Here is a 25,874-nt window from a genome sequence, read left to right on the forward strand (position 1 = left end):
CAACTTCATCTTCTGGGATGTTTGTTTCTTTGCTTAGTCTATCTGGTCCAGTTCTATGATGCATCCTGGACCTTCTGCTCTGGAGCAACTGTTGATGCAGCAGAAGCAAAAGCAGCAACGTGGGCAAGGTGCCATGAATCCACCACACTGAGAACAAAAGAGCTGGCAACCTTTGCAATCGAAAGCTCCATACATCATGGCATGTTGGGTTTACAGGACTGTCCCACACAGTTCTGTGCGCGTGGCAGCCTCTCTTCTGTTCCTTGATGTCAGGAGGGTGTAAGTGCTCCACCAACCCACTGAGTATGCACGAAAATGAATGCAGTGCAATGGAAAACCAACACCAGGAACTCTCCCATCCCACCAGGGCCTTCTGGAGGGAGAGAGGGACTGCTGTTTATCTTCACGGTAACCTGATATCACCGCCTCTCACCTTCTCCATCGTGCATGTGCCCAGCCATGTGGGAAAATAAAAAGATGGGAAAGAAGAGCAGATGGGAGAAGCCACTGAGAACTTCTCGATCCTCTTCCTCAGTATTGGGGAACCTAATAGGAATCTATTACCTATAGCTTTGCTGACTGAGAATGTAGTTGAAATTTATTCCTCAACGTCTAAATTTCGAATTATTACTGTCTCAGTAGTAAGATCACACTGAATTCTTCCATACACAAATGTGCTTTGTAGTCAGTGTGTAGCACCCCTCGAGTCACTGGTCCAGCCAGCCAGAGTTGGGTAAGTGGTAAATTGACGGGAAGGGCGAGTGTCTGGTCTCCTGGGTTAGGTAAGGCGTTTCACGAAGGAGAATTTGGTCCCTCCGGCGTCATTTCCACCTCTTCTTCAAAGGTTGAGTCTGGACGATTGTGAATGGGTTAAGGATTCCAGCAGTACTAAAGTGCAGTGGCCACTGCCAGCCCTCAGTTCAGGGAAGCACACTGCTGCTCTGGGGTTTTTAAGTTAAATGGTTCAGATTCCTGTACATTTTATGATAGCGTAGTGACCAGTCTGATGAAATGGCAAAGCTGGCCTGTGCATTCACAGCCTGACTCCTTTATGTAGGTAGGTAGAAGCTTTCTGTGTTTTTCTTTTTTTCTCCCCCCTCCCCCCCCCCCACCTCCCAGCCCCCTTTTCTAGTCTCCCCCAAACCCTGCTTGGTTGCTTGTAGTTCTGTTCTTCATATGCAGCATCCCACCAAATTCTAGCAGGATAACAGGGGGAGCAAAGGAATTAGACAGGACAATATAGGCAGTCTCCCCTGCCAGTAAGTATATGTCCACAGGATCACGCACACGTGTAATCGCAGAGTTCCAGTTTCAGAATGGAAGTTCAAGGCAACAAGATCCCTATGAGGGGACCCATGCAGAGAAGCCGTCAGTCCCACTGGCTCCTATAAGGATGCAGAAAGGGAAAAAGTTGAACTTGATATTTATTGAGCAGAAGGAAGGCTGCAACTCTTCTTGCATAGGAAACAAGGACATTTCTTTCTTTCCCCCCCCCCCTTACCTTTTTTATTTTTATTTTTTATTTTTGTTTCCCCGGGTACCTATGGAAACAGTCTAAATGTTTTAAACTGTTGCAAATGCAGGAGTATGTATGTGTACGTGTATCAGTTCAGGATCTGTGAGCCACAAAAAACAGCTGCAGAGCAAAGCACATCCGGGGTCCACAAGTGACACTGGAGTCGGGGAACAGCCCCATATAGACTATATATAAAAAAAGAAGCTGAATGAGGTAATGCTCTCTCTAGGATAGGAATTGAACTCCCTGTGCAAGCAGTGTTGCTGCTCTGGGTTATATTGCTTAAAAAAACTTTCTTTAGAAAACTTTTAAAAAAACTAAACCCTCATGGATGAAGTTCTTGCCCTAGTTGTGCTTCTTTGGCCCCTGCCCCCCTCCCAAGCCGGCTTCTGTCCCTTTTCCCAAGTTTGCGTATTTGAGCTGTGCACCCCAGCAGCTGCAACATTCCAGTGTTTGAACAGCCACTGATTCTTGCACTCTAGACAACCTAACCAGATTCATGATTTCACACTCTCCACTGTGCCAGAATCCCAACCCATAGGTTCCCATTTCTGCATGAGAAATCTGGTGTTTGGAATGTTCTCTCTCTCTCTCTTTTTTTTTCTGAATCTTTAAGGCAGGGCTCCCTTCCCCATCCACCCTTTACACACATGCCCTGCCGTGGCTAGAACCTCAAGGGAAGAGGGGAAACCCCCCACCCAGCAGAGAAAACTGGTTTGTGTCGTAAGCTTCTTTTGTGTTTTTGTCTGTCTGTGCGAGACCTGCAGCTGCTGAACTCAGCTTTGCCTTTAATTAAACCATGTTCTCTACAGCCAGTCTCGTGTAGTAACATTTTCTTTAACCAATTATTTCTTGTTAATGAAACTCCATTGATTTCTTTGTGGCAGAGGATATCTCTATTAACAAGTAGAAGGGATTTATAGAGTGATGCACACGGCAAGTGAAGTTGAATATGACAAAGCACGGTAAACAAGGTTGCATCTTCTACACCAAGAAAAAAGCAATTTGCAAGCTATGTTGTATCATTTCAATTACTGAGTGTGACAGAAAAGTTGGCAATGTTTGAGAGAGACACATGCATAGTGCTAAATGGATTTCTAGAGTTAGATAGCCAAAGTTTGACAGATTAAACTCTTTGGAACTGTCCTACAGGTAAGTTCTTTTATTAAAGAGTTGGTTTTTGTGTTAATAGTAGTTGGGAAAAAACCATACTAGTTGTGTTTTATATAGAAAATAACAAAACTACACCTTTTGAAGAAGTACTGGCAGAAATCAAACACTTGAACATTGTGCTGCTTTTCAACAACCTTTCAGTTAATTTTTTATTGCAGTAAAACACTATACAGAAGCAATTGAGTTAATTAATGAATTATTATCTCTTGCTAGAGATGGAATTACCTTCAGATTATGCTTTTCTGTCATTCCAGCCTCTCATCTAAGATTCAGAGATTCAATCTTAGTTTTGCACATATGCCTTTGAAAGTTTCTGCAGTAGAAATTAAAGCAGCTGTAGCTTCTGCCCAATTTTTCTTCACGGCCCATTATTTGCTTCTGCTATGCAGTACTTAACATTATTTGCCCTAACAAGATTGCAAAATATTTTGAGATCTGAAAGATACATTTGGACATGATAACTCTACTGACAGCAAAGAAGGTTGCCAGAGATGGAAACTAAAATACTGCTATTAAACATGAATCCAGTTGTAAATAGCTGGCACTTTAGGTAAGGTGTAATAAAGGAAAGTTATAAATGATAAGCATTTAAGCAGAATACACTGAACCACAATAATAGCGAGAAAAAAATAAGGGCTTCAATTAATAAAGCCAACCTTCAATATAATGAATGACTTGCTTTGAAAAAAATTAATGATTTTCTCAGTTCTTTGTGGGCTGTCAACTTATCGTTCAGAGTTATTTTCCAGATTTTGGCTGTGTTCAATGAATGCTTTGGGGAAAATGCCCACTTTCCCATTGCACGTGCCTTCCAACCACTCTTCATTCACTGTAAGAGAAAATAAGATTGAATCTTAAGCAGCATTGATTAAGGTTGAATGGGGAAATGAAATTGAAAGATGGGTGCCTCGTGGAGAATTCTGCAAAAAGCTATGTGAGAAGTCTTTGGGATTTGGTAATGTTATAAATGGCTTAGTTATGGAACCCTCAGTAATTGAACTGCTTGAAGTTTTCTGTGGGGGAGAATATGGCTATTAAAGGATGGAAGTATGAGTTTTAAGATTACGATCAGAAGTTAGAAGCCTAATTTGCTAAATACTGTATTTGGTAAAAATATGAATGCATTTGGTGGTAGAGTGAGTGGTTTGACTGCAAAATGCAGGTGAATTGGGAAATGGGGGGGGGGAGGAATATAAATTCTCCAATAGAAGCATACAGTTGTGGGATTACAAAACATTTGATACCAGGGCTGTGCAGTGCTTTGTATTGAAAGGGGGGGAAATGATTTGGAACACGTGAAGGTGCTCACGTTGTACCTATTTGCATTTTCTTAAGCAGCTGCATCTTTCCCTGGGGTTCCACACTTGCCTAATGCAGATGTAATTACCATCCTGGAAAAAATTGTGTTTGGTTTTAGTGGTCATAGATTTATGTTATTTGTGTACCCCAGTGTGTTTCAGGGCATCTTTTTGCTTTCCAATACAAAATTTAAGGTATACTCGGTATGATTTTGAGCCAAGAAGCTGTAGGCTTCTCAGTTGCCATGCTACTGTCTAGATATCCTGTCCATCCCTTTTAATAGCACTGAGCATAAACTTCCCATTGCCACTGATGTATGTAAGGGAGATGAAGAGGAGGTTGAAAAAGGCAACAGAAGTGAGGAAATGCAAGATGCCCAAAGCCAATATTTCAAGGCAATTAACACTGAGGAAGAGAACTGGTTGGAAAATGGACCCGTAAAGATGGTAAGTCATAAGAAAAGAGATCAATACCACAGCACTGTATTTATTTTCCAAGAAAGAAGAGCTGTGAATCTGAGTTCCTGAAAGAACTTTTGTACACGCTGCTAAAACTTGGAAACTTTCATCACGCTAGTATGATCTACCATCACTTAATTAACACATTTCGAATGAAATTCATTGAACTTGCAAAAAAATACGGATTGAAATTGAAGTAAATGTGTACACTTCAGCTTCCTGTAGGTGGAGCTATTTAGTTCATATAATTATTGCTAAAATGAAAAATTGGATTTAAGGTTTAAGATGGAGGAACCAGAAGGAGAAAGATAATGTCTGAAATGACTTTTAAGTTTAAGATAAAATTTACCTTCGGCCAGAACAACAATTGTGTCCCCTTTCTGAAACTCCAGATCTTCTGCCTGAGTGGCTTCGTAAGTATAACGTGCTATAACTCGATTTGATTCAGTCTCTGTTAGTATTTTCTGCTGTGCTTCCTCACCGTTTTCCATTCTTAAATTATCTTTGCTTATCTAATGTGAGAAAAAAAATGCCTTTAAGTATCTCTCGATGCTTTCATAATTAGCAGTTTGATTTTTCTTTTAAAAAGTACCTTCATTATAGCTGCTTGAATTGCTGTTACTTATGCACGTGTGTATATTAAGATTTTCAAAAAACAAAATACAAAATTTACCAGAAAAAATGGAAAATAAGTAATTAATAGAAGCCCTATTTAGCTATCTTAAATGATACAGCATTCTTCCAGATGTACCTTTCAAATTGGTAAATGCTAAACATCTACTCCTATTCCTAAACATCTTACATTGCTGGGATAGGGGTGGGGGGAGAGAAGAATTATAAATGCCATTTCAGAATAATAATGGCAGCATTTTTCACTAACAGTTAAAAGGTTTTTGTGTGGTTTAGATGCAATTTTCAGAGATTAGAGATTCATCTAAATTTTAAAAAAATATTCTCAGTGGTGCTTCCCAACAAGGTATGTTGCTTTCTAATCTAGTCTGTTTTACCTCATTTGTGGTGCACCACAATGCCAAGCAGTTGCCCTTTGCATGGTTCCATAAGGTTGTCATTCCGTCTTCATTCAGGATCTGATCCTTGCCATCTATTGTCTGGTAGCTAAGCAACAGAAGACTTGGTGAGGTCCAAAAAGGCTTCATCCCACTCATTAGGAGCAAAGTGCTGCTGAATGGTCTTCTTACCTCAGTGTTGTGTGTTCAGGAGGGAGTTCCAGTTTCTTACACACCTTCTCTAAAAGGCTGCTGTAAGACAAGTTGGGACTCACAAGCAGGGCTATTGTGAATTTGTAATGCACTTTGATGATATAAGGTGTTGGAGATGCATCAAACTGTAAGAGAAAACACAAGACCCTGATCAGTTCATGATTTCAGTGCATGAAAAGACATGCTAAAACTTTGCTGTGTACTTCAGGCATTACAGTGGTTAAAACTGGTGAAAATAGCGGGTACAGCTGTGGTGCTGTGACCAATATTTTTTAATTCTGCTTTTTGAACAGAATTAAAATTAAAGGTATACAGAGGCAGCAGTATATTCTTTATTTTTTTATTTGCATGCTGTCAATTTCAAATACTTATTGTCAGTGCACAACATATGTACAATGAGATTGGTTGAGCTCCCTCAGTGCACCCACCCCCCAACACAATACGACTCACAGTCCAATAAATATTTGTTGAATGGTTTGTTAAAACATCAAAAAATGTGTTATAATGGTCGAAAATATTTCAAGTTCCAAGGACCAAACTCCAGACTGGACACAGCCTACAATACTGCATTCTAACCAGTGCACTACCAGGGCTGTAAAATGGTTATATTGAGTAAAGAGTTAATATTTTTGTGAGAGGCAAAATTTGAGATGACAGCCCTGTTTATACAGTATATTATTTTTAAATATTTGTGTAAGATGCTGGGTCCTTGCTGGAAGTAGGAACTCCATTATCTCTTTAATTAACAGCAATTAATATTACAGTTTTGCCTGTCCAAAAGCTCACAATGAAAGGAAATCATATACCTTCAATTCTCCTCTGTGACCTGCAGAAAACAGAACAATTGTTACATAAAAAAATATTTCTTAAAAAATAACACAAAGTCCTCAGACTATGCATTTGCTTGATTTAAATCATGATTTGTTAAATGATTCCTATGGTCTCTTCATAAATTGGTATTCATAAATATGGTATAACATGAAACTGAAAATTATAATGCTTAAGAGAGTTTATTATCATTAATCAGAAATGCAGTTAATATTTCCTTCTCATAATTTGTAAAGACAGAGAATTTAGACAGAGTAACTCCGGCTTTAGCTTTGTTGGGATAGGAATAGATTTGCAGGTAGCTTTTGTAATAGCCCGAAACGTTAGGATTATTTGCTGTATGTGATTTTTACTCACTTGAAGGAAGATTGGGGAATTCTGGAGCAGCAATGCTTGGTGGAGCTGGGATATCCATATCTTTATTGTTTTCTTCCTGGAGAGAATGGAAATAGCTCGTCAGAGTCCTAAGGGTAGTATATGCAGTGACTGAACTATTTTAAGTTACAACACAAAACAGGTAAGGTGGTCTCTGCTTATTGGGAGTAGTAGTAGTCCAGGCTTGGATTTAGCACATACATCTCCATTAAAAAAAAGATGCACTCCTTGAAGAGAGCATTGTCTCTATCTGATGTGAACCTTTGCCATTTTTTCCCCTGGCAAATCTTTCTAGAAGTTGTCATGAACTCTACTGGGCTTGGAAAGAAATTCCATGGATAAGACATGTCAGCATATGGCAGATTAATAGGTCTTATCAGGGAGGAGGAGGAGGCTTGAACATTACTTTTTTTCCAATCTTAATTTTGTATCTAAGAAATGAAAATAGCTTCATAACTCTCCAGGCTACCATGAGCTAACCAATTGATTTATTGATGATAAATCAATAGGTAACTAGTTAAAAAAACTTACTTGAATAAATTTTAACTCTTAATAAACCTGGAATGATTAGTGTGTGTTTTCCTAAAGAAGCCCAACTGAAGGAATCAGGGAAATTCAAACTTCTCTCCAAATCACAACCTTGTGAGAAATCTAATTGTGTACTGACTTCCCATTTCCAGTATCATTTTACTGTTTAAGAGGTAGTTCAACACAGAAATCCTAAATAATATGGAAGGGAAGCATGGAGATACTATGCAGCTTCATTTTTTGGTAGGCATATCCAATCCATTTTCTTACATGTAATTCTTACCAACAAAATCACTGGCTCTCACCTGGAATATAGGCTGGTTCTGTAGTTCCATTGGCTGTAAGTAGTTACAAGGCACAATCCCTTTCTACACAGAAGTCAAAGCAAGAATTTTTAACATGTTAGAATGCATCCAGATTTTTATGAGAATGAAAAAAATAACAATTATTTCTAATCTCTGTATGACAGTACTTTTATTTAGCTGGTACCTTCTTTTTCTGAGCCATCTAGTTCCTCTACATCAGGGTGTCAAACTCGCAGCTTGTGGGCCAGATGCGTCATGTGCTGGCCACCTCCACCCCCTTTTTAGCAAAGGGGGAAAAAACTGATACATCACATGACGACAACATGATGAATTTGACACCTCTGCTCTCCATGAAAAACTGAAAGTTCAAAATCACAAAACAAGTTCCTTACATTCACGTATGGGTTCCACTTATCTTTCACTTGTGTTTGATCACCAATGTCAGAAAGAATTTTACTACCCCGCATGGTTATGGTTATGGTTATGGTGTACAATGTAGAAAAAACCAAATTCTAATTGTTTTTAATATCAACTTAGGTATAAACAAACAAAAAAAAAACCCTGACTACTTTAACTTGATAATCTTGTCTCTTAGAGGCATGTTTCCTTTGCAAAGGGACTTGGAGCATAATTAGAGAAGCAAAGTTATTGCCCTAAAGAGATATGTATTGCTTTTAGGTAAAGATAGTAATTCCAGGCCACAGGACATCCTGAATCAAAAAACAGAGCTTGAACTTGTTAGGAGATCAACAGAAATCTTCAGCAAAGCAAGGGAAGGGGTCATCATGTAATATTAGATGTCCCTATGAAAGTTTTGAAGCCAAGTTGCTAAGCAGTAAGTGAACTGACCTACAGCAAAATGACTATAGGTGGTGCTGCTATGAAGGCACCAGTGCAGCATTTGTGTGACTGGATGTTGAATTTCTCAAGAGTGAGTTCCTATTGAAATACTATATTGGTTTGTGTATGTGTGTATGTACGTACGTATGTATGTATGTATGTATTAGGTTTATATGGCAAATTTATATGGCTGCCTATGGTACACTCAATAATTCTAGGGTGCTTACAACAAAACATACAAAACAGCAAAACAAACAATTGTATCTCCCTTACAAAAGTTGACACTTCCTTACCATGGTGCTATAACATCTCATCTACTTTATATCCACTGACTCATCTCCATCATGGCCCATGGCTTCAGTGAAGAGCCGGGTGTTCATGGTCTTCCAGAAAGCTAAAAGATATCTAAGCTAAACTACCGGTATTAGGTGGGAGTCTGTTCCAAAGGCCGGAGCAGCTATGGGGAAGGCATGATTCAGAGGAACCACTGAATGACTATTTATGGGAAGGGGCTTGGAGCATGCCCACCTTGGCTGACCTGGTGATGGACAAATGCCCTTAAGGAGAGATGGTTCGGCAACTAACCTAGCCTACTGTTATTTAGATCTTTAATCAGATTGTACCCAAAAAGAGATTAGGAGCCAGTACAGCTCATACAACTGCGGTGTGGCATGGGAAACTGCAGGGTGCCAGAACTGAATACGTCACTGAATTTTGGACCATTCATAGTTTCCAAGAGGTCTTCAATGGCAGCCCCATGTAGAGCCCATTGCAGTAGCCCAATCAGGAAATGATTTAAGGTGTGAGTTACTGTGTGACCAAAGGCTTCCCAGTTCAGGAATAGGCAAAGCTGGGACACACAATGAGTTTGTGCAAAGAGCCCCTTTGCCACAGCTGACACTTGCTCCTTGAGCAAGAGTAACAAATCCAAAGGGACCCTCAAATTGTATGACAATTCTGTCTGGAGAAGTATTATCTGATCAAAGTCAAAGATGATAACTTACGAAACTAGGGACAGAGGAGAGGGGGTGGCAAACCACTCCACCTTGCTAGGGTGGGTCACATTTCATCCTCCTTATTCAGGCTCTCACAACTTCCAGGAACTGGGTAAAAATCACCTGCCTAGCATGGAGCAGAGTTGCTTAGCTCAGTATCATCCTAATACTGATGATACCATGCTACCAAATGACTCACTTAGTGGTTTCATGTAGGTGTTAAATCGTGATTAGAGACCCAGCCCTGAGGCTCCCGATACAGACCTCCCTCTTTCCCCCAGCAAGCACTGATTGCAACTGGCCACAGAGGAAGGAAGAGAAGCACTATGAGAGACACTTCAGTCTGACCTAAGCATAGTACATAAAATTATCTGCCACAATGTCCTACCTGTCAATGACTACTTGAGCTTCAACCACAACAATAGATGAGCAAATAATAGATACAAACTCAAGGTAAACTGCTCCAAACTCGATTGCAGAAAATATGGCTTAATTAACAGAGTTGTTAATGTCTGGAATGCACTACCTGACTCTGTAGTTTCTTCCCCAAACCCCCAAAACTTTAACCTTAAACTGTCTACTGTTGACCTCACCCCATTCCTAAGAGGTCTGTAAGGGGCGTGCATAAGTGCACCAGCATGCCTACGGTCCCTGTCCTAATATTCCTTTTTACTTACTCTATTCATGTATTCAAATTATACTTTTACTTGTTATCTTATATATGCTTGACAAAATAAATAAATAAAATAAATAAAACGGTGCCTCCACTCTCAATTCTAAAATTTTAAAGGGACGCCATCCCTTTCCCAAGCCCTTCAAAGATCATAAATACAAGTAATGCTGTCTTGGTACTATAACCCAGCCTGAACTACAACTGAAAAGGGTCTAGATAACCTGCTTTGTCTAAGGCCATCCAAAGCAGGATTCCTACCACAGTTTCAACAGTCTTCCCCAAGAAGATAAAGTTGGAAACTGAACAAAAGTTATCCAATGCTCTCCAATATCCAATATCATTGGATCCAAGGATGGCTTCCTGAGAATGGAGTGAAACATTACCACCTCCTTCACAGACAGACAGAGACGAAGATATGCTTTTCCAAATCTCTGATCCTTCTAACCGTAACCCTAACTAGTGGTGGGTTGCTACCGGTTCGCCCCAGATTGGGCGAACCAGTGGTGGTGGCAGGAGGCTCCGCCCACCTGTCTGGATGCTTCTGCGCATGCACAGAAGCGTTGCTGGCAGGGGAATTCTGATAGTTGAAGTCCTCCAGGCTTAAAGTTGCCAAGGTTGGAGAACCCTGGTCTAAACCACACCATATTTTGAAAATTGTTTGTCCATAATATTAGTTTCACAGTCAGATAATCTGGCCCAAGACAAATGTCTCGTGCGTTTTGAAAAATCCATGTCAGACAAACTCAATTATTTCACACACTTTCTGTAGCCCATTTGTAAATTACAGCTTTAAAGACTTGTATTACCTTTCCATTAAACACAACAGTGGCCCAGTTGTCTCTCTCCTTTCTCAAAACAAAAACAATGTTTCCAGGAACAACTTGAAGCTCTTCTGAAGTTTCAGGAATAAATTCATACAAGACTCTGTGAGGTTTTCCTTGCAGTGCCCTACATAAGTAAGCAAGAGTATACAGTATTAGATCATCCACTGATTCCTTTTCTTTATATTCCAATTTCCTGGGGGTGGGGGTGGGGGATCAACCAGAAGAAGAGAAATGGGACTTATAGACAAGGATTTGGTCATCAATAGCATTTCATTCAGTGCATAATATTTCCCATAATGGCAAAGAGTGGGAGCATTATGAGGAAAAGAACTCAAATAGATCATTCTGCATTTTACAATATCTGCACATTTATGTGTTTGGAATGTTTTTTCTGTTTTATTTAGAAAATGATGCTCTTGCCTATTATAACAAGCTTTTATCTTACATTAATTAGATATAGCCAGGGGTGAAATCCAGCAGGTTCTGACAGGTTCTGGAGAACCAGTAGCGGAAATTTTGAGTAGCTCGGAGAACTGGTAGTGGAAATTTTGAGTAGTTCGGAAAACCAGCAAATACCACCTCTAGCTGGCCCCAGAGTGGGGTGGGAATGGAGATTTTGCAATATCCTTCCTCCAGGAGTGGGGAGGGAATGGGGCTTTTGCAGTATCCTTCCCCTGGAGTGGGGTGGGAATGGAGATTTTGCAGTAACCTTCCCCTGCCACGCCCACCAAGCCATGCCCACCAAGCCACACCATGCCCACTAAGCCACGCCTACAGAACCGGTAGTAAAAAAATGTGGATTTCACCACTGGATATAGCTAATGATATATACATGTTGTGTATCTACATGAATTCTGAATTTATTGTAACTATTCTTTATGTAGTCTTGGGAGAGATTGGCTGAAAGAATAATTAATGGATGTTAATATTCTCTGGACGTTATTGATCTTACCTGAGGACTTCTGGTGTTTTGGGTCTGGGAGGTGGATCTGATGTCTGTAAGCACAGCATAGATATTAGCTTATTCCTATCCATCAATAGAAGACATTCAATCTTTTCTAATAGAAAGCCTGAGTTCACTTGGACTGAAGAGGAAGTAGTTTTCTTTTTCCTTCCCACATCCCATCTAGGAAGCAAATTGGTAACTGTTTTTGTTTTTCAAGTATAGGGAAAAGGTAACCCATATTTATAAAGGTAAGATCCCCCTGGCCAGTGATGTCCAATTCTAGGGGGCAGTGCTCATCTCTGTTTCCTAGCCGAGGGAGCCAACATTGTCTGAAGATAATTCCTTGGTCATGTGGCCGGCATGACTATACACCAAGGTGCATGGAACACTGTTACCTTCCCATTGAAGTGGTACCTATTTATCTACTTGCATTTGCCATGCTTTTGAATTGCTAGATTGGCAGGTGTTGGGGCAAGAACAGGAGCTCACCCTGTCATGCGGTACTTGAATTTCGAACTGCCAACTTTTCGGTTGATAAGCCAACATGCTAGCTGCTAGGCCACTGTGTCCCCTTAACCCATTTTTAGTTTCTGAAATAGAAAACTACATGGAAAGGATTCTAATCTCCCAGCTCCTTTTTAAAAAATACTCCATATAAAAATCAATGTCTTGGGCAATTAAATATGTTGGTAAATATGTATTTGTTACCAAAAAGTTTATTTTAAACTTCCATCTTATGATGTCGATAACAAAATATTTCTGTTGCCTCTTGCACAGGATGGAGTACCCTTTGCCCTGGATGCTTACAGGTTTTGAAACTTCTTGTGTTCTACTAACAATGAAAACAATTATTCAATTTAATTAAAGTGAATTTTATATGGCTAAAATGAAAAGGTCAAAGTGTTAATTATTGCAAATGATGCTGTCATAGTCAGACAGGGTTCTAGAAGGTCCACTCTAAACCTCACTTCTTTAAAATTAGAGGCATCTTGATAAGTGACATCACTTCAATTTACTTCGTCTTGTGAAATAATTTACATTTTCAGCAGTTGGACGTAATAGCAGATAAGACTTTGAAAGTGTGATGGCTAGAACAGCAAAAGGCAAATCGAGGCAGATCATATTCTGAGACTATGGCTGCAAATCCAAGGAGGAAACTAAACCATGATTCATGATCAAAACAGGAGAACATGGGCCTAAGCAAAATAGTGATCCTGTCTTACCTGGGGCTGAAGAGGAGCAAAACCTGAAAAGTCATCATTGTCAATCACAGATGCCACAACCTAGAATGGGAAGCAAGGCTCGTTTTTAAATACTGGCTTAGAATACTAGGGGTACAATTATAAGGGAAGTTCCACCATATGCATGGAGGGACAATGAAGGATTGATTCCATAGTATACTAGTGGGATGTTTAATATTTTCAGCAGAAATTGAATACAATAATTCAGATGGATTTAATACAAGAATTGCAAGAATAGTCTTGAAAACTACTGATGTTCAGGGCAAAAGTGAAGAATTAGAAATTTTCATTTATATTTTAATTTTTTTTTAAAAAAAAAAAGGTTATTCATTACTAGATGGATGGTGGAACATTGCCTTGTCTGCAAATCTTTGCAGACAAGGTCTTGATGATAAAATGGTACATTTCAATGAACTCTTCAATGAACAAATTAATCTTTCATGTGGTACAGAGTTAAACATAAGCATCTTTCTCTAAATTTGACTGCATGTTTACTATTTATATTCAATGATTTACAGAGTCAAAATAAAATAATGGCATTTGAAAATGACATTTGCATTTTTTTTCACTTAGGGGACTGTAGAAACATATAATTCGATCAGGGTACCATATAAATGTAATAGCAACTCTTGTCTGCAAGTGTTTTATTATTCCTTTTACTTGGCTTTTGTTTACACTTTAAATTGTGTACTTTATTTGCAATCCTAATCTTTACCCTAACCACGAAAGGAAATTATCATTGATTCCAGGCACCTTCTCTTTCCACTTAATTCTTCAATCTGTTTGCTTTATGTATTTATTTATAAATATTAATATCCGTTTTTGACCAGCAGATGAGAATGATAAACTTTGTGCTACACAAAGTATCACTTTCTGCTATTAGATTTAAAAATGTTAGTGGTGCAATGGTAATTGAGGACAGTGATTTCCAATCAGCTGGCAGAACTATTATAATATGATCTGAATAGCTTTTCTAGAAAAACACCAGGAACAAAATTATCTGAATAATTCTATATTTGTGGAAGATTAAATTCTCACCGTGGCTTTCCCTAAATAATCTTTCTTCTCCAGCTGTGCCACTTGCTTTTCATTTGGTCGAAATAACTTTCCTTCAGGGATCACTATGGGTTCAAACAATCTTTGCTTCTGCACATATCAAAAACAAAAATAAAGAACAAAAATCAGCCAGTTTCCTTGACCCAATGAGTGAAAATATAGTTTCTTCCAACATCTTTTATTCCATGCTTTTTATAATAAATCGGGTAAGGAGAATCTGCAGTGCACCACCTAAATTTCATAATGAGATGGCAAAGACAGAAGTGAAGAGAAGGCCAAAGAATCCAGCAAGGCAGAGACTTTGGCCATCTTTGGGTCTGGATCTGCCAACCAGATTTCTGATCCATCTACCATCACCAGTGGTGGGGAGCAGGAAGGATAAAACATCAAAATAATGATTGCAATACCATGATGAAAGACCCGCTTCTTTTGTATTGCATCAATGTACAAAAGGTCATGGTTGCCAGGGCCACCATCTTGATTTTTTAAAATTCTCCCTGCAGATATCACTGTCATTAGTACACACCCCTAAGAGGTTACTCTTGATAGAATGTGATTTCCCACAAAAAAACGATTCTGCCATCTTGCTCCAAATTCTTAATTGAGAACCTCATAACAGGCTGCTCTTCAATCTCCTCCTCCTCCTCCTCCACCTCTCTCAGAGAGAGAGAACTTTTTTTACTCAGATGGCTGAATTCATGTTTAATATAATCATAGAATCCCAGAATAGAGAGAGAAATTGTAAATACAGAAACAATGATGTGTTCAGAACATGGGAAAGAACCACGACCTGGACATTAAGCATCTACATATTTTAATGTTTTATATTAAACATCTGGCCATCTAGACATTTTTCTCGTTTAAGTTGAAAGAACAACTTCCTTATTCTTAGTAACAAAGTCTCTTAATTAGACTGTGGAGTAAATTGGGTCCTAAAAACTATACCACTGCTGAGATTCCTTGTGTTAAATCTAGAGAGAATCCCGCTTTCTTTTTAAAATAAGCTTGACGGTATTGAATTCTAGCGACCAGAGGCAGTGAAACTGAAGTCTCCTTCTAAACACTAAAGATTGCATGGCAAAAAAAAAAGCACTTTTGGCTGCTCAGCTCTTGATAGGACTCTTTATTAGACTCCCCAGAGCAAAGAGTTGGAGTCAAAGCAAGAGAACATTTCGTTTTCTACATAGTCTATTCAAGCTGCTGCTCCTCAGTGCCAAGTTTTGAAGAGACATTTCTCATCTTTTGTTAGAGTTTTAATCCTTTGTGCAGGTAAGTTTCTGTACATCTGTAATAAAGACCCCCTTCATGCCGATACCAAATTTGCAACTATGCGGGCAGCAGCCCACATGCATAACAGTATTCAAGGGGTGGAATTCATGTACCCTTTCTCCATTTTCTTACCAAGATGGATTCCATAGCTTTATCTATCTTGTTGTGCCTGGAGCCCATCCTCTGTTTTATTGCTCTTGACAAATGCTCCTCAGCCTTTTTCCAGTCTTTCAGCTTAGCGTAGGCAAGAGCAATGTTGTATAATAGCTGCAAGTAAAAAGTAAGGATATCAGAAATATGCCTGGACCTAATTCTAATTATTTAAAAGTCTCATGAATTTGGAGTACCAGGATAAGATAATATAGCTTTTCCCAATTTATGCTTTCCACAGGCACTGGATTACAGTGCAGCCTTGAATTCTGGGAATTGTAGTTCAATACCAAATGAGGGAAAGGTGAACTGTATTGTCCATCCCAGTCGTGTTAAAACAGGTGTTCTTCTGTTCCTCTTCACCCCAATTTGCAGCCCTTCTTTTGAGGTTATTTCAGATCTCTTCCCTAGTTTTTCTCTTTCTATGTGCTTTTCTGCCTCCATCTTTCTGGAGGGCACCTGATATCATCTATCAGGATGATAGATTTTGTAAACTGCCCGGAGTCACCAATGTGTGAGTTGGGCAGCTATATAAATTTGTTTAATAAATAAAATAACTAGTAAATAGATAGTGCAGATCTGCAGCAAACAGACACCCCCCCCCACAAATTAAATGGTGATTGTGGGTTCAACTTGCTCCATTAGCTTACCTATTTCACAAAACTGTTGTAAGAGCAAATTTTATTTATTTATCATATGCATCTACAGAGATCATGCAATCACTGATACACAAATATAAGTTTAAATAAAGCATCAAGTAGCAGCAATTAAATTGCAACAGTAAGAGCAAATGGAGCAATTATGTATGTCAATTTGAGTTCATTGAAATAAATCAATTAGAGCTGGAAGCGACCTTGGAGGTCTTCTATGATGAACTTCAAATACAAAAGGGAACCATAAACACAGTAATGATTGAAATGTGTAATTAAAGCATGTGAAATATTTGAAGTGTCCAGTTATACCTCTTTGGAAATATTCTCTGCCTGTCTGATTTTTAGATTTTTTTAAAAATGACTTTGGCATGCTAGAAAGCGAATTGTGAACTAGTGATTGCATCTCCACCAGACTGCTTCTGTCCTCCTTCCACCTCCTTCTGACACCAAAAACATGCTTAGACAGAAGGTGGTTTCCAGTTTTCCTTGAAAGTTTGGCTCCTACTCAGAAAAAAAGAAAGCTGAGGTAAAATTCTGGAGGGGTTGAGACGACAGTCCTGAGATAAGCCTCCACCCGTTCCTTACTATTTTGCCATATACCAAATGGAGATTTTCGGCAACCATTTTATGAATAAGCAAATCTTCTCCTGTTGCATTTATTTAATGAGAATACATACAGTATGTCCTCAAAAATTCAAATCGCTAATAGTTCCCCAAAACATGGTTTCTCCCTGATATAACGGAGAACAGTATTATGCATTGAACTGAATCCTCGTCCAATACTCCATTCCTGAAAGAGCTATCTTGAATTTAAACATCAATCTTGTTAGTAGGCTGCAATTTCCAAAAAGACTTACCTCACAAGCAAGCAACTTAAACTGCAGGCCTAGAATCTTGTATTCTATAAGGTCATTCCCCCGTAGTTGAGCCAAAGCCTCTTTTAAGTCAGTAATAGCTAATTCATAACTTAAAGCAAAAGCAAAAGAAAAAAAAGAATGGTTAATATGTGATCCTGGAACAAGGGAAATGTGAAAATGCCAGATTTCCTCAAGCTGATGCCCTCCAGGTAGACATGTTGGCTGGGCATTACAGGCATAATAATCTAACATATCTAAGAGGTAGCAGCGTTGGAAAAGACTGAGAGCTGGATTGGCAATCCAATCAGTCCCCAAAGTCCAACTGAGAAATAAATTTCAGAGGAAGACTAAAACTACTTTTATTGGGACTGGCTATAAAAACAGAATCTTATATATCTGATTGGGCTGCACTTCTGCTTACAGTTCAGTGAATTAGAGTCATCTCCCTCAGTCATTTTCAAATGTTATCTCATTCTGGATTTTAAAAATGATTCAGCCCCTTTCGCCAAGGCAATGTGTCTTGCATAATATTTCCATCCAAATTACCCGAAACGAGCCTCCATTCATTCACAAGAGTCTACAGAACATTGATTTCCCTTAATAGCATCCCAATATTGATTCCTTTTTATTAGCAAGCTTCCTGTATTAAAAGGAGAAATGCTCTGCATTTTAAACACGATAATTTTACATGATGGTGGCTTGTGGTTCATCAATGTTATTTAAAAACCAGCAACTTGATCTGTATGCTGCTGGATACTAAATGCTACAGAATCTGATCAAAGAAATTTTATTATTTGGGTTCAATATTACCCTATTTACAGGGCATGGATTTAAATTGTTTTACACTGGTGTAATTGTGTGTGTGTGTGTACACACATATGGACACAATTACACTATTATAAAACAATATAAATACAACTCCTATAAATATGGTCATATTATTTACATAGATTTCTCTTCCTCACAACTATTTTTACATAGACTTTTCTTCCTCAGAACTATTTATAGAACAGATTCTATCTGAGCATATCTGTTTTAGGGATTGTAGCAAGCATCTTTAAGGACAGACTGAGGCCCTATCCATTTTTTCCTCTCTGCTAGAGGAGAAATAGCATAATTCAGGGACCTGTCCTATAGTCCTTGAGCTTGCCTGCTGCTTTCACTGACAAAAAGTAAAAGCTGATAATGAAGGGTGACCAGAGATTCAACTATCTGTGTGGCTAGCATGGGAGGAAATTGCTGACTTGGTTATTTTCTCTCCGTGGAAACAAAATATCTTCAGCTGATCCTGCTCAAGCCACCCACAGAAAGTGGCAGAGAACTATTTGCAGGAAGGGGATACAGCGAAACCTCATGAAAATAAGGATTGTTATCCTCCTTCTGGGCAACTGTGAAAAACCAGATATTGGATGAAGATGGGCCTTGGCCAGAACCAGCTAGATTTTAAAATGATATTATTTTTAAAAACCCAACAAGTTTTTAGTTCCCACAAATAGGAAGATAAGTTGGATGTGTCTAAGTCAGAGTCCAACTCCCAGAATTCCCCAACCAGCAGGCAGGTGAAGTCCACACACCTCAAGCTGCCCAGGTTGAGAAACTCCGGTTTAAGCAATATCCATTAATGTATCTGCTGACTGAATTTTTTGTAACTAAATTACTGTAATAAACAAATGCATTTCTTCTTCTTTGTACCCTTGTTTCTATCTCTTGCATCCTTCCCTTGTGAATTGCTAGGTCCTCCAATTGTTAGGTCTTAAACTTTTTGTATGTAATTTTTTTCACTAATGGGAAATAACTACAGTAAGTGCCATGTGATTATCAATATATTTTTAGTGGCAAGAGGGAAAATTCCACTGTCTACTTTTTCTTTTTACTGATATGTAATTCCAAGTCCTCTTTTCATTTTAAAACTAAAAATGAATTTGCATGCCCAAATCACACAAAGGTTGAGCAAGCAGAAAATGGCAGAACTGATTACTGTAATAAACTAGCTAATAGTCCATCATTTTTGGAAGATACTATAATGTTCTAGCTCACTTTTCCATCTGATAAGCCACAGCTCCTCGCTGAAAATAGGCCACCGCTAAGTGCTTGTCATGGTCTGTGCTTCTGATAAAGGCCTGGAGGAAACAAACATAATACATGGACATAATTGCTGTCATGTAAGTGCATCTATAACATCTATTATATGCTTTTAGCTTATGATTTCTGGATTGCAAGTTTATGATCAACATATTTACGAGGCCACCAACAAGTTTTGTCATATATTTAGTTCAGGCTTGCGCCACACAATGTATAAATTCATCATTTGGAATCCTCTTAGACTTGGTTGCCCAACAAAGATTCACCTAACTTCATTTTTTAAAAAATGTTTACAAATAATGGAAAAAGGGTTGATAGATAACTGGCAGTTCTTATTACTGGGCTGCCAACTTATTATTTTACGAGACTGGTTATTATTTATTTTTAAAGTGATCAGTTATGCAACCAGTATCGGGAGTGGCAAAGTTAGTGCTTTCCAACTTCTGGAAGACAATATTCACAATTTTCTGAGTTTTCTTTTTATTCCCCTCTCCCTTGGATTACCAGATTTCATCTGACATCCACTAAAAGAAGGACAGTATTTTTGAAAACAAGTTGGTAATTTTATCTGATGGGTGGCCAAGATTGGTTTGTTCAATCACTGACAATAACAACTTTAAAATCCAGCCACTCACCTTTTGTGCCTCTTCCAAATTCCTCATGATCAGGTGGACGCAGCCAATGTTAAAGCAGATTTTGGAAGAAGGATTCTGAACAGACATGAAGGCTTCAAGAGCTGCCGCCCAGTCCTTGCGATCGGCAGCAGATACACCTTCACTCCAAAGCCGGATGGTCTCTACAAGTGACATGGCAAGACAGAAATCCTGAGGCAATTCAGGAACAGCCTTGAATTGATCACACTTCTCCCCTTCACTCCTCACTTGTTCAGTCTTTTTCAGATTCAACCGGAACAGTCACTTTGCTTCCAGTTTTGATATTTTTTCAGAAAGCTTTACATGTCGCAAACGTAACAGGAAGTGTCTTCAGTCCTCACTGAAGTAGCAATTGCAGCAGGCAAGCTCTCAGGGGGAAGTAAAATCACTGAAAATGATTCAAGTGAAACTGTTTTCTAAACAGAGGATTCTTTGTCTAATTGTTTCGAAAAAGACTCTATATCTGTAGGCAACACCCCTTTATCAAGGTACAGTTATTTCTTCCTTTAAAAAAAAACTGGCTTAGCAGAATTGTTCGTTTTCTGGATAACATTAAATCTGTGGTTGTTGATTTTGAAAATGGATGGACAAGACATTTTAAAAATTGCCTGCTGGAAAATAACTGTTAAGATTAGAAAGTTGCATTGACTGACCGACTATATCTTGATTCTGTCCTAGTTGTTAGTTTATTTTAATAATTAAAGTAAAAAGGTAAAGGTTTCCCCTGTCCACTCATGTGTGACTCTAGGGGACAGTGCCCATCTCTGTTTTTTATCCAAGAGAGCCAGCATTGTCCAAAGACACTTCCCTGGTCAAGTGGCCAGCATGACTATATGCCCATGATGTCGAACCTAGGGCACGCCTGCCACAGGTGGCATGCAGAGCCATGTCTGTGGGCACATGAGATTTTGTCCTAGCTCAGCTCCAGCATGCATGCACACGCTGGCCAGCTGATTTTTGGCTGGCTCCATCCATGCCACCCCTCCCCTCCCAGGAGTCTCCACGCAGCCCGTTTTGGATGCCAGGTAAGTACAGGGCTCACACGGAGGCTCTGGGAGGGTGTTTTCAGCCTCCGGAGGGCCTCCAGGGGATGGGGGAGGCCATTTTCACCCTCCCCAGGCTCCAAGAAAGCCTTTGGAGCCTGGACAGGGTGAAAAACGGGCCTACCGGGCCCACCGGTAATCTTTTTACCGTTGTGTGCCAAAAGCGAGGGAAGCGCGGGGGGTTGCGTGCACATGCATGGGGGGGGGAAGGTGGGCCCCAGAGGGCATTGAATTATGGATGTGGGCACATGTGCACATGACCCCACCACACTCCCCCCCATTTTTGGCATGCAAGGGCAAAAAGGTTAGCCATTATTGCTATATGCTGTGGAGCATGGAGCATTGTTACCTTCCCACCAAAGTGGTACCTATTTATCTACTTGCATTTGCATGCTTTCAAGCTCCTAGGTTGGCAGAAGCTGGGTGGGGAACAGGAGCTCCCCTATCATACAGTGCTTGCATCTCAAATTGCTGACCTTCTAGTCGACAAGCCCAACATCTTAACCAATAGGCCATCAATCCCCCCCGCCTCCATTTTAATAATTACTTCCTAGTAAATAGAATTCCTTAATTGTTATTGGTTTTCCCCTGGAAGGTAAAGGACCATAAGTGGCTTCCTCTAATCCTTAGCAGTGAGGTCATCATGAATCTCTTTTGTAATGGGCAGATGGGTGTATTTCTTTTTTTTAAAAAAACAAGAAAAATTTAGTCAAGGATGGAGAATGGAGAATGATAAAATTATGTTGGGGAAAATGTGGATTCCTCCACAACAGGCTAGATTTAAAAATAGGCTGTGGATCTGATAAGATTAAAAAAAATTATTGCTCAGTCATGGACAGGCTACTGAAATACTGCCATTTCAGCAATCTGGTAAGGTATACTGCATATTTTTGAAAGCATTTGTTCTATTCTTTGTCTGGAAAGGCTCCAAGAGCTATAGACTTACTCATCTGTAAGAATGACTTACAGATCAATTAAAGATGAGACAGTCCTTCCCTTTAGATTTTCACAAACAGGCAAATGGAGACAATTATATTAAAAAAACCCATGCACTATTCTTACATTCAGGAAATCCATACACAATAATGAGTATTTAGGTGGAAAGAAGTCCCATGTTGTGCTGGATTTATTATTTCCATCATGCCAAAAAGAATCGTGTCTGAGCCCTTCCTAGTTCTTCTTCTAACTAGAACCATTTGCTGTTCAGCTCCAGCAAGAAAAAGCATTAAAAGCAGGAATATATACCATTGATGGTCTCACATATTCAATATTTGGCTACAATTTTTGGGAATAATATTATGTAGTATCACTTTGGAGCAAATTGTTCTATAAATCTTCTATTTTATGAACACCCTTGAAAAGTGTCCGGAGACTACAGTTGGTCCAGAACGCAGCCGTGCGAGCTGTCGTGGTGCACCTAGGTACACCCACATTACACCTTTCATTCATTTTTTCATTTTATTTGATTTATATACTGCCCTACTCCGGAAGGACTCAGGGCGTTGAACAGCCACAAGATAAAACACATAAATACAAAATTTAAAAGCAAAGTAAAACCGAATTAAACAATTTGGCCCAAAACAGATTTAAAACACCCCAATAATTTGTACTACCAAGAGCCTTGGTAGTACAGTGGTCTAAAGCACCCGTTATTAAGACCAGCTGCCTGCAATTACTGCAGGTTCGAATCTCGCCAGGCTCAAGGTTGACTCAGCCTTCCATCCTTTCTAAGGTAGGTAAATTGAGGACCCAGTTGTGGCGGCAATAAGCTGACTTTGTATAAATATACAAAAGGATGAAGGCTATTGCTTCCCCCCCCCACCTATTCTTCACAGTCAAAACTCTACAAAATAGCCATGCAGATAATTCTCGACTTACGACCACAACTAAGCCCAGCAAAGGCTGTAGTTGTATGTAGATTCAGCTAATACCGTGTTTCCCCCAAAATAAGACCCTGTCTTATATTTTTTTGAACCCTGAAATAAGTGCTTGGCCCTATAGCCACGCGCTCAAAAGCCCGATTGGGCTTATTATCAGAGGATGTCTTATTTGGGGGGAAATAGGGTACTACCCATCAAATTTACCTATACAAATTCATGTAGAACTTTGCAAATGTTCTGCCCCACTACAGACCCCAAAGAACGCAGCACACACAAAGACTGTACAAACCTTAATTTACTAAATAAATCAGTTTTTTACAACAACGGCTGTTAATTAACTGCATTAACAGCCACCAAGAATTCAAAGAATAATACTGAAAGCTTACTGTGGTTGGCAGAATGCCCAGAAGCAATTTGCAGGAAGCTGATAAGATAAGCAAGACAAGACACGAAGGTATGTGAACGAAGTTGTTCCCTGCAAATTGCTTCAGTCGGTGTTCCTCCTTAAATAGGCTAAGGGAGTAGCCAATTAGTCCCAAGCCTTACTCTCAAGGAAACCTCCTCCTGAGGAGCCACTCCTGCCTTTTGACAGCTCTGCTCGCCCGTGCATCGAGAAGAGGCTCCTCCTCTTCGTCCTCTTCACTTAAGGGAGCTTCTGGAGGTTCTGAAGGCCCTGGCTGAATCCCCGCCTCTGGCACCACATCTTCTCCAGCCTCCTCATTGTCTGACTTGAGTGCCAGCTGCACAGGCTGTTGCCGCAGCACTACACCAGCCTCCTCGCTGTCGGAATCAGCTACTAGCTGCACAGGCCACTGACGGGCCACAACAGCGAAGCATAACTACTAGAACACCATTGGCATTGACAAAATTACATCAGTAAATTGCAAAATTCTTGGAACTGCTTACATCCAGTGACAATACAGGTAATCCTCAACATAGAACAACCATTGAGTCCAAAATTTATATTGCTAGGTGAGAAATGTGTTAAGTGAGCTTTGCCCCATTTTATGGCTTTTCTTGCCACATTTGTTAAGTGAATCACTGCAGTTGTTAAATTAGTAACACAGTTGTTAAGAGAATCTGGCTTCCCCATTGACATTGCTTGTCAGAAGGTCACAAAAAGGAGTCACATGACCTTGGGATACTGCCAAGTATTTATGCAACCGTCATAAATATGAGTCAGTTGTCAAGCATCCGAATGTAAATCATGTGACCATGAAGATGCTGCAACGGCCATAAGTGTGAGAAATGGTCATAAATCACTTTGTTCAGTGCCGTTGTAACTTTGAATGGTCACTAAGTGAACTGTTGTAAGTCGAGAACTACCTGTACCTTTAACATGATGAAACATTTGCCCATGTCCTTGAGAAGAACTTGATAGATGGATAAGAATGCCAATCCAGTCTAAACATCTGGCTAATTTTATCACCAACCATAATAATTCTGTGATGATATCTTTAACACCATGAATCAATATCTGCCCATCCCAGATGCTTGGGAAGGACTCAATAAGTAGATAAAAATGTCAGATCCAGTCTAAACATCTGGCTGACTGTGCCACCAATAATAATAATAATAATAGTCCTTGGGAAGGGCTCAATAGTTGGATAAAAATGCCAAATCCAGACTAAATACCTGGATGATTGTGCAATTAACCATAAATAAGCCAGACATGACTGTAGAAAAAATAAGTATGGATAACTGACCTTAGAAGGTGAGACAGAATATACAGAATTTCAAATAAAGATAGAGTGAATGTGCAAAAAGAAAGTAATAGTAGTGCCAATAGTGGAAGATGCATTTGGTGCCATACCAAAATATCTGAAAAAGCATTTGAATCAGGGGTGAAATGCTCCCGGTTTGGACCGGATCGCCCGATCTGGTAGCGATGGCGGCGGGTGGTTCAGAGAACCAGTAGCAAAAATCCCTGCGCGGCCCCCTCCCCACATGCCCAGCTGAGCCGCGCGATCACCAGAGGCTGTTTTTTTTACTTTTAAAAGCATTTTAAAATGCTTTTAAAAGTAAAAAAAGAAGTCTCTGATGATTGCACGGCTCAGCTGGGATAGTCAGAGGCTTTTAAAAGCATTTTTTTCTGCAACCTCTTCGGCCAAGAAGGTTGTAGAAAAAAAATGCCTTTAAAAGCCTCTGACGATCCCAGCTGAGTTGCCTGATCGTCAGAGGTTTTTAAAAGCATTTTTTACAACCTCTTTGGCCGAAGAGGTTGCAGAAAAAAATGCTTTTAAAAGTAAAAAAAAAAAAAGTTGGCCACCCCCACCCAGTCACATTACCCCCTCCCCCACCAAGCCACGCCCACAGAACTGGTAGTAACAAATTTTACATTTCACCACTGATTTGAATGCTATAGGAATGGGCAAAATCTCAACTCATCAATTACAAAAAGTTGCATTATCTAGAATAGCACATATGATGATGAGATCTTTAGCCATCCTAAATCTTTAGGAAGGAACCAATAATTAAAGTACCAAATCCAATCAGAACTAGCTGATGGTGATAACGACAATACTTGTATGCCGTCCTGAGTCTTTGGAGAGGGACGGCATACAAATTGAATTAATAAATAAATAAATAAATACTTCCATCTTCCTTTTCTCTCTCTCTCTAAAGTAAGGCTAGTCCTACTAGGAGAATGAATATTCCTGTTTTAAAAACAGCAATTTTTGGAAGACACCATAAACTGAACATATTATTTCATGGATGGTTCAAGGGTGGGCAAATCCTTAACCATCGTTCTTTCACCTTACTTTTCAAGAAAAAAAGATGGTAACCTCTTGCCCACAAGGCAGATACATCCTTACGACCCCTCACACACATACCCAAAAAATCAGAAGTTCTTTATTTAGAAAAATTGGTTCTGTATAGTGATGTCTTTCTCCGCAATGGAGAAGATGAAGAATTATGACTCATCACATTCTCCTGAACAGAGACAAATGCTCTTTTATCTGTACAGAGAAAACTTTAAAAATGAAGCAACGCTTTCTTCCTTCCTTCC

At 39.5% G+C, this 25,874-nt stretch overlaps 2 protein-coding genes across 4 annotated transcripts in view; one reads left to right on the plus strand and one right to left on the minus strand.

Moving 5' to 3' along the window:
- SMG7 (SMG7 nonsense mediated mRNA decay factor) overlaps window positions 1-2,331 on the plus strand; it is a 64,114-nt gene extending 61,783 nt beyond the window's left edge. For all 3 annotated transcript variants that reach the window (XM_070940951.1, XM_070940952.1, XM_070940953.1), the window contains one exon: window positions 38-2,331. In XM_070940951.1, the coding sequence (XP_070797052.1) occupies window positions 38-151 (114 nt within the window). In that variant the 3' untranslated portion in view covers window positions 152-2,331. The remainder of the gene's footprint in view (window positions 1-37) is intronic.
- A 1,053-nt stretch (window positions 2,332-3,384) lies between these two features.
- On the minus strand, window positions 3,385-20,097 carry NCF2 (neutrophil cytosolic factor 2). Its single transcript, XM_070939276.1, has 15 exons — window positions 19,924-20,097; window positions 19,244-19,326; window positions 17,207-17,315; window positions 15,679-15,813; window positions 14,260-14,367; window positions 13,204-13,263; window positions 11,987-12,030; window positions 11,017-11,158; window positions 7,703-7,765; window positions 6,852-6,927; window positions 6,473-6,492; window positions 5,646-5,791; window positions 5,454-5,562; window positions 4,796-4,958; window positions 3,385-3,518 (listed from the first exon to the last, which is right to left on the minus strand). Exons 1-15 carry the CDS (start codon window positions 20,095-20,097, stop codon window positions 3,415-3,417), a joined length of 1,536 nt encoding a protein of 511 aa, XP_070795377.1. The 3' UTR covers window positions 3,385-3,414.
- Between the last annotated feature and the right edge of the window lie 5,777 nt (window positions 20,098-25,874).

The sequence above is a fragment of the Pituophis catenifer genome, unplaced genomic scaffold, assembly GCF_029215685.1.
Source record: "Pituophis catenifer annectens isolate HBS135680 unplaced genomic scaffold, rPitCat1.0.hap2 SCAF_3, whole genome shotgun sequence".
Taxonomy (NCBI): domain Eukaryota; kingdom Metazoa; phylum Chordata; class Lepidosauria; order Squamata; family Colubridae; genus Pituophis; species Pituophis catenifer.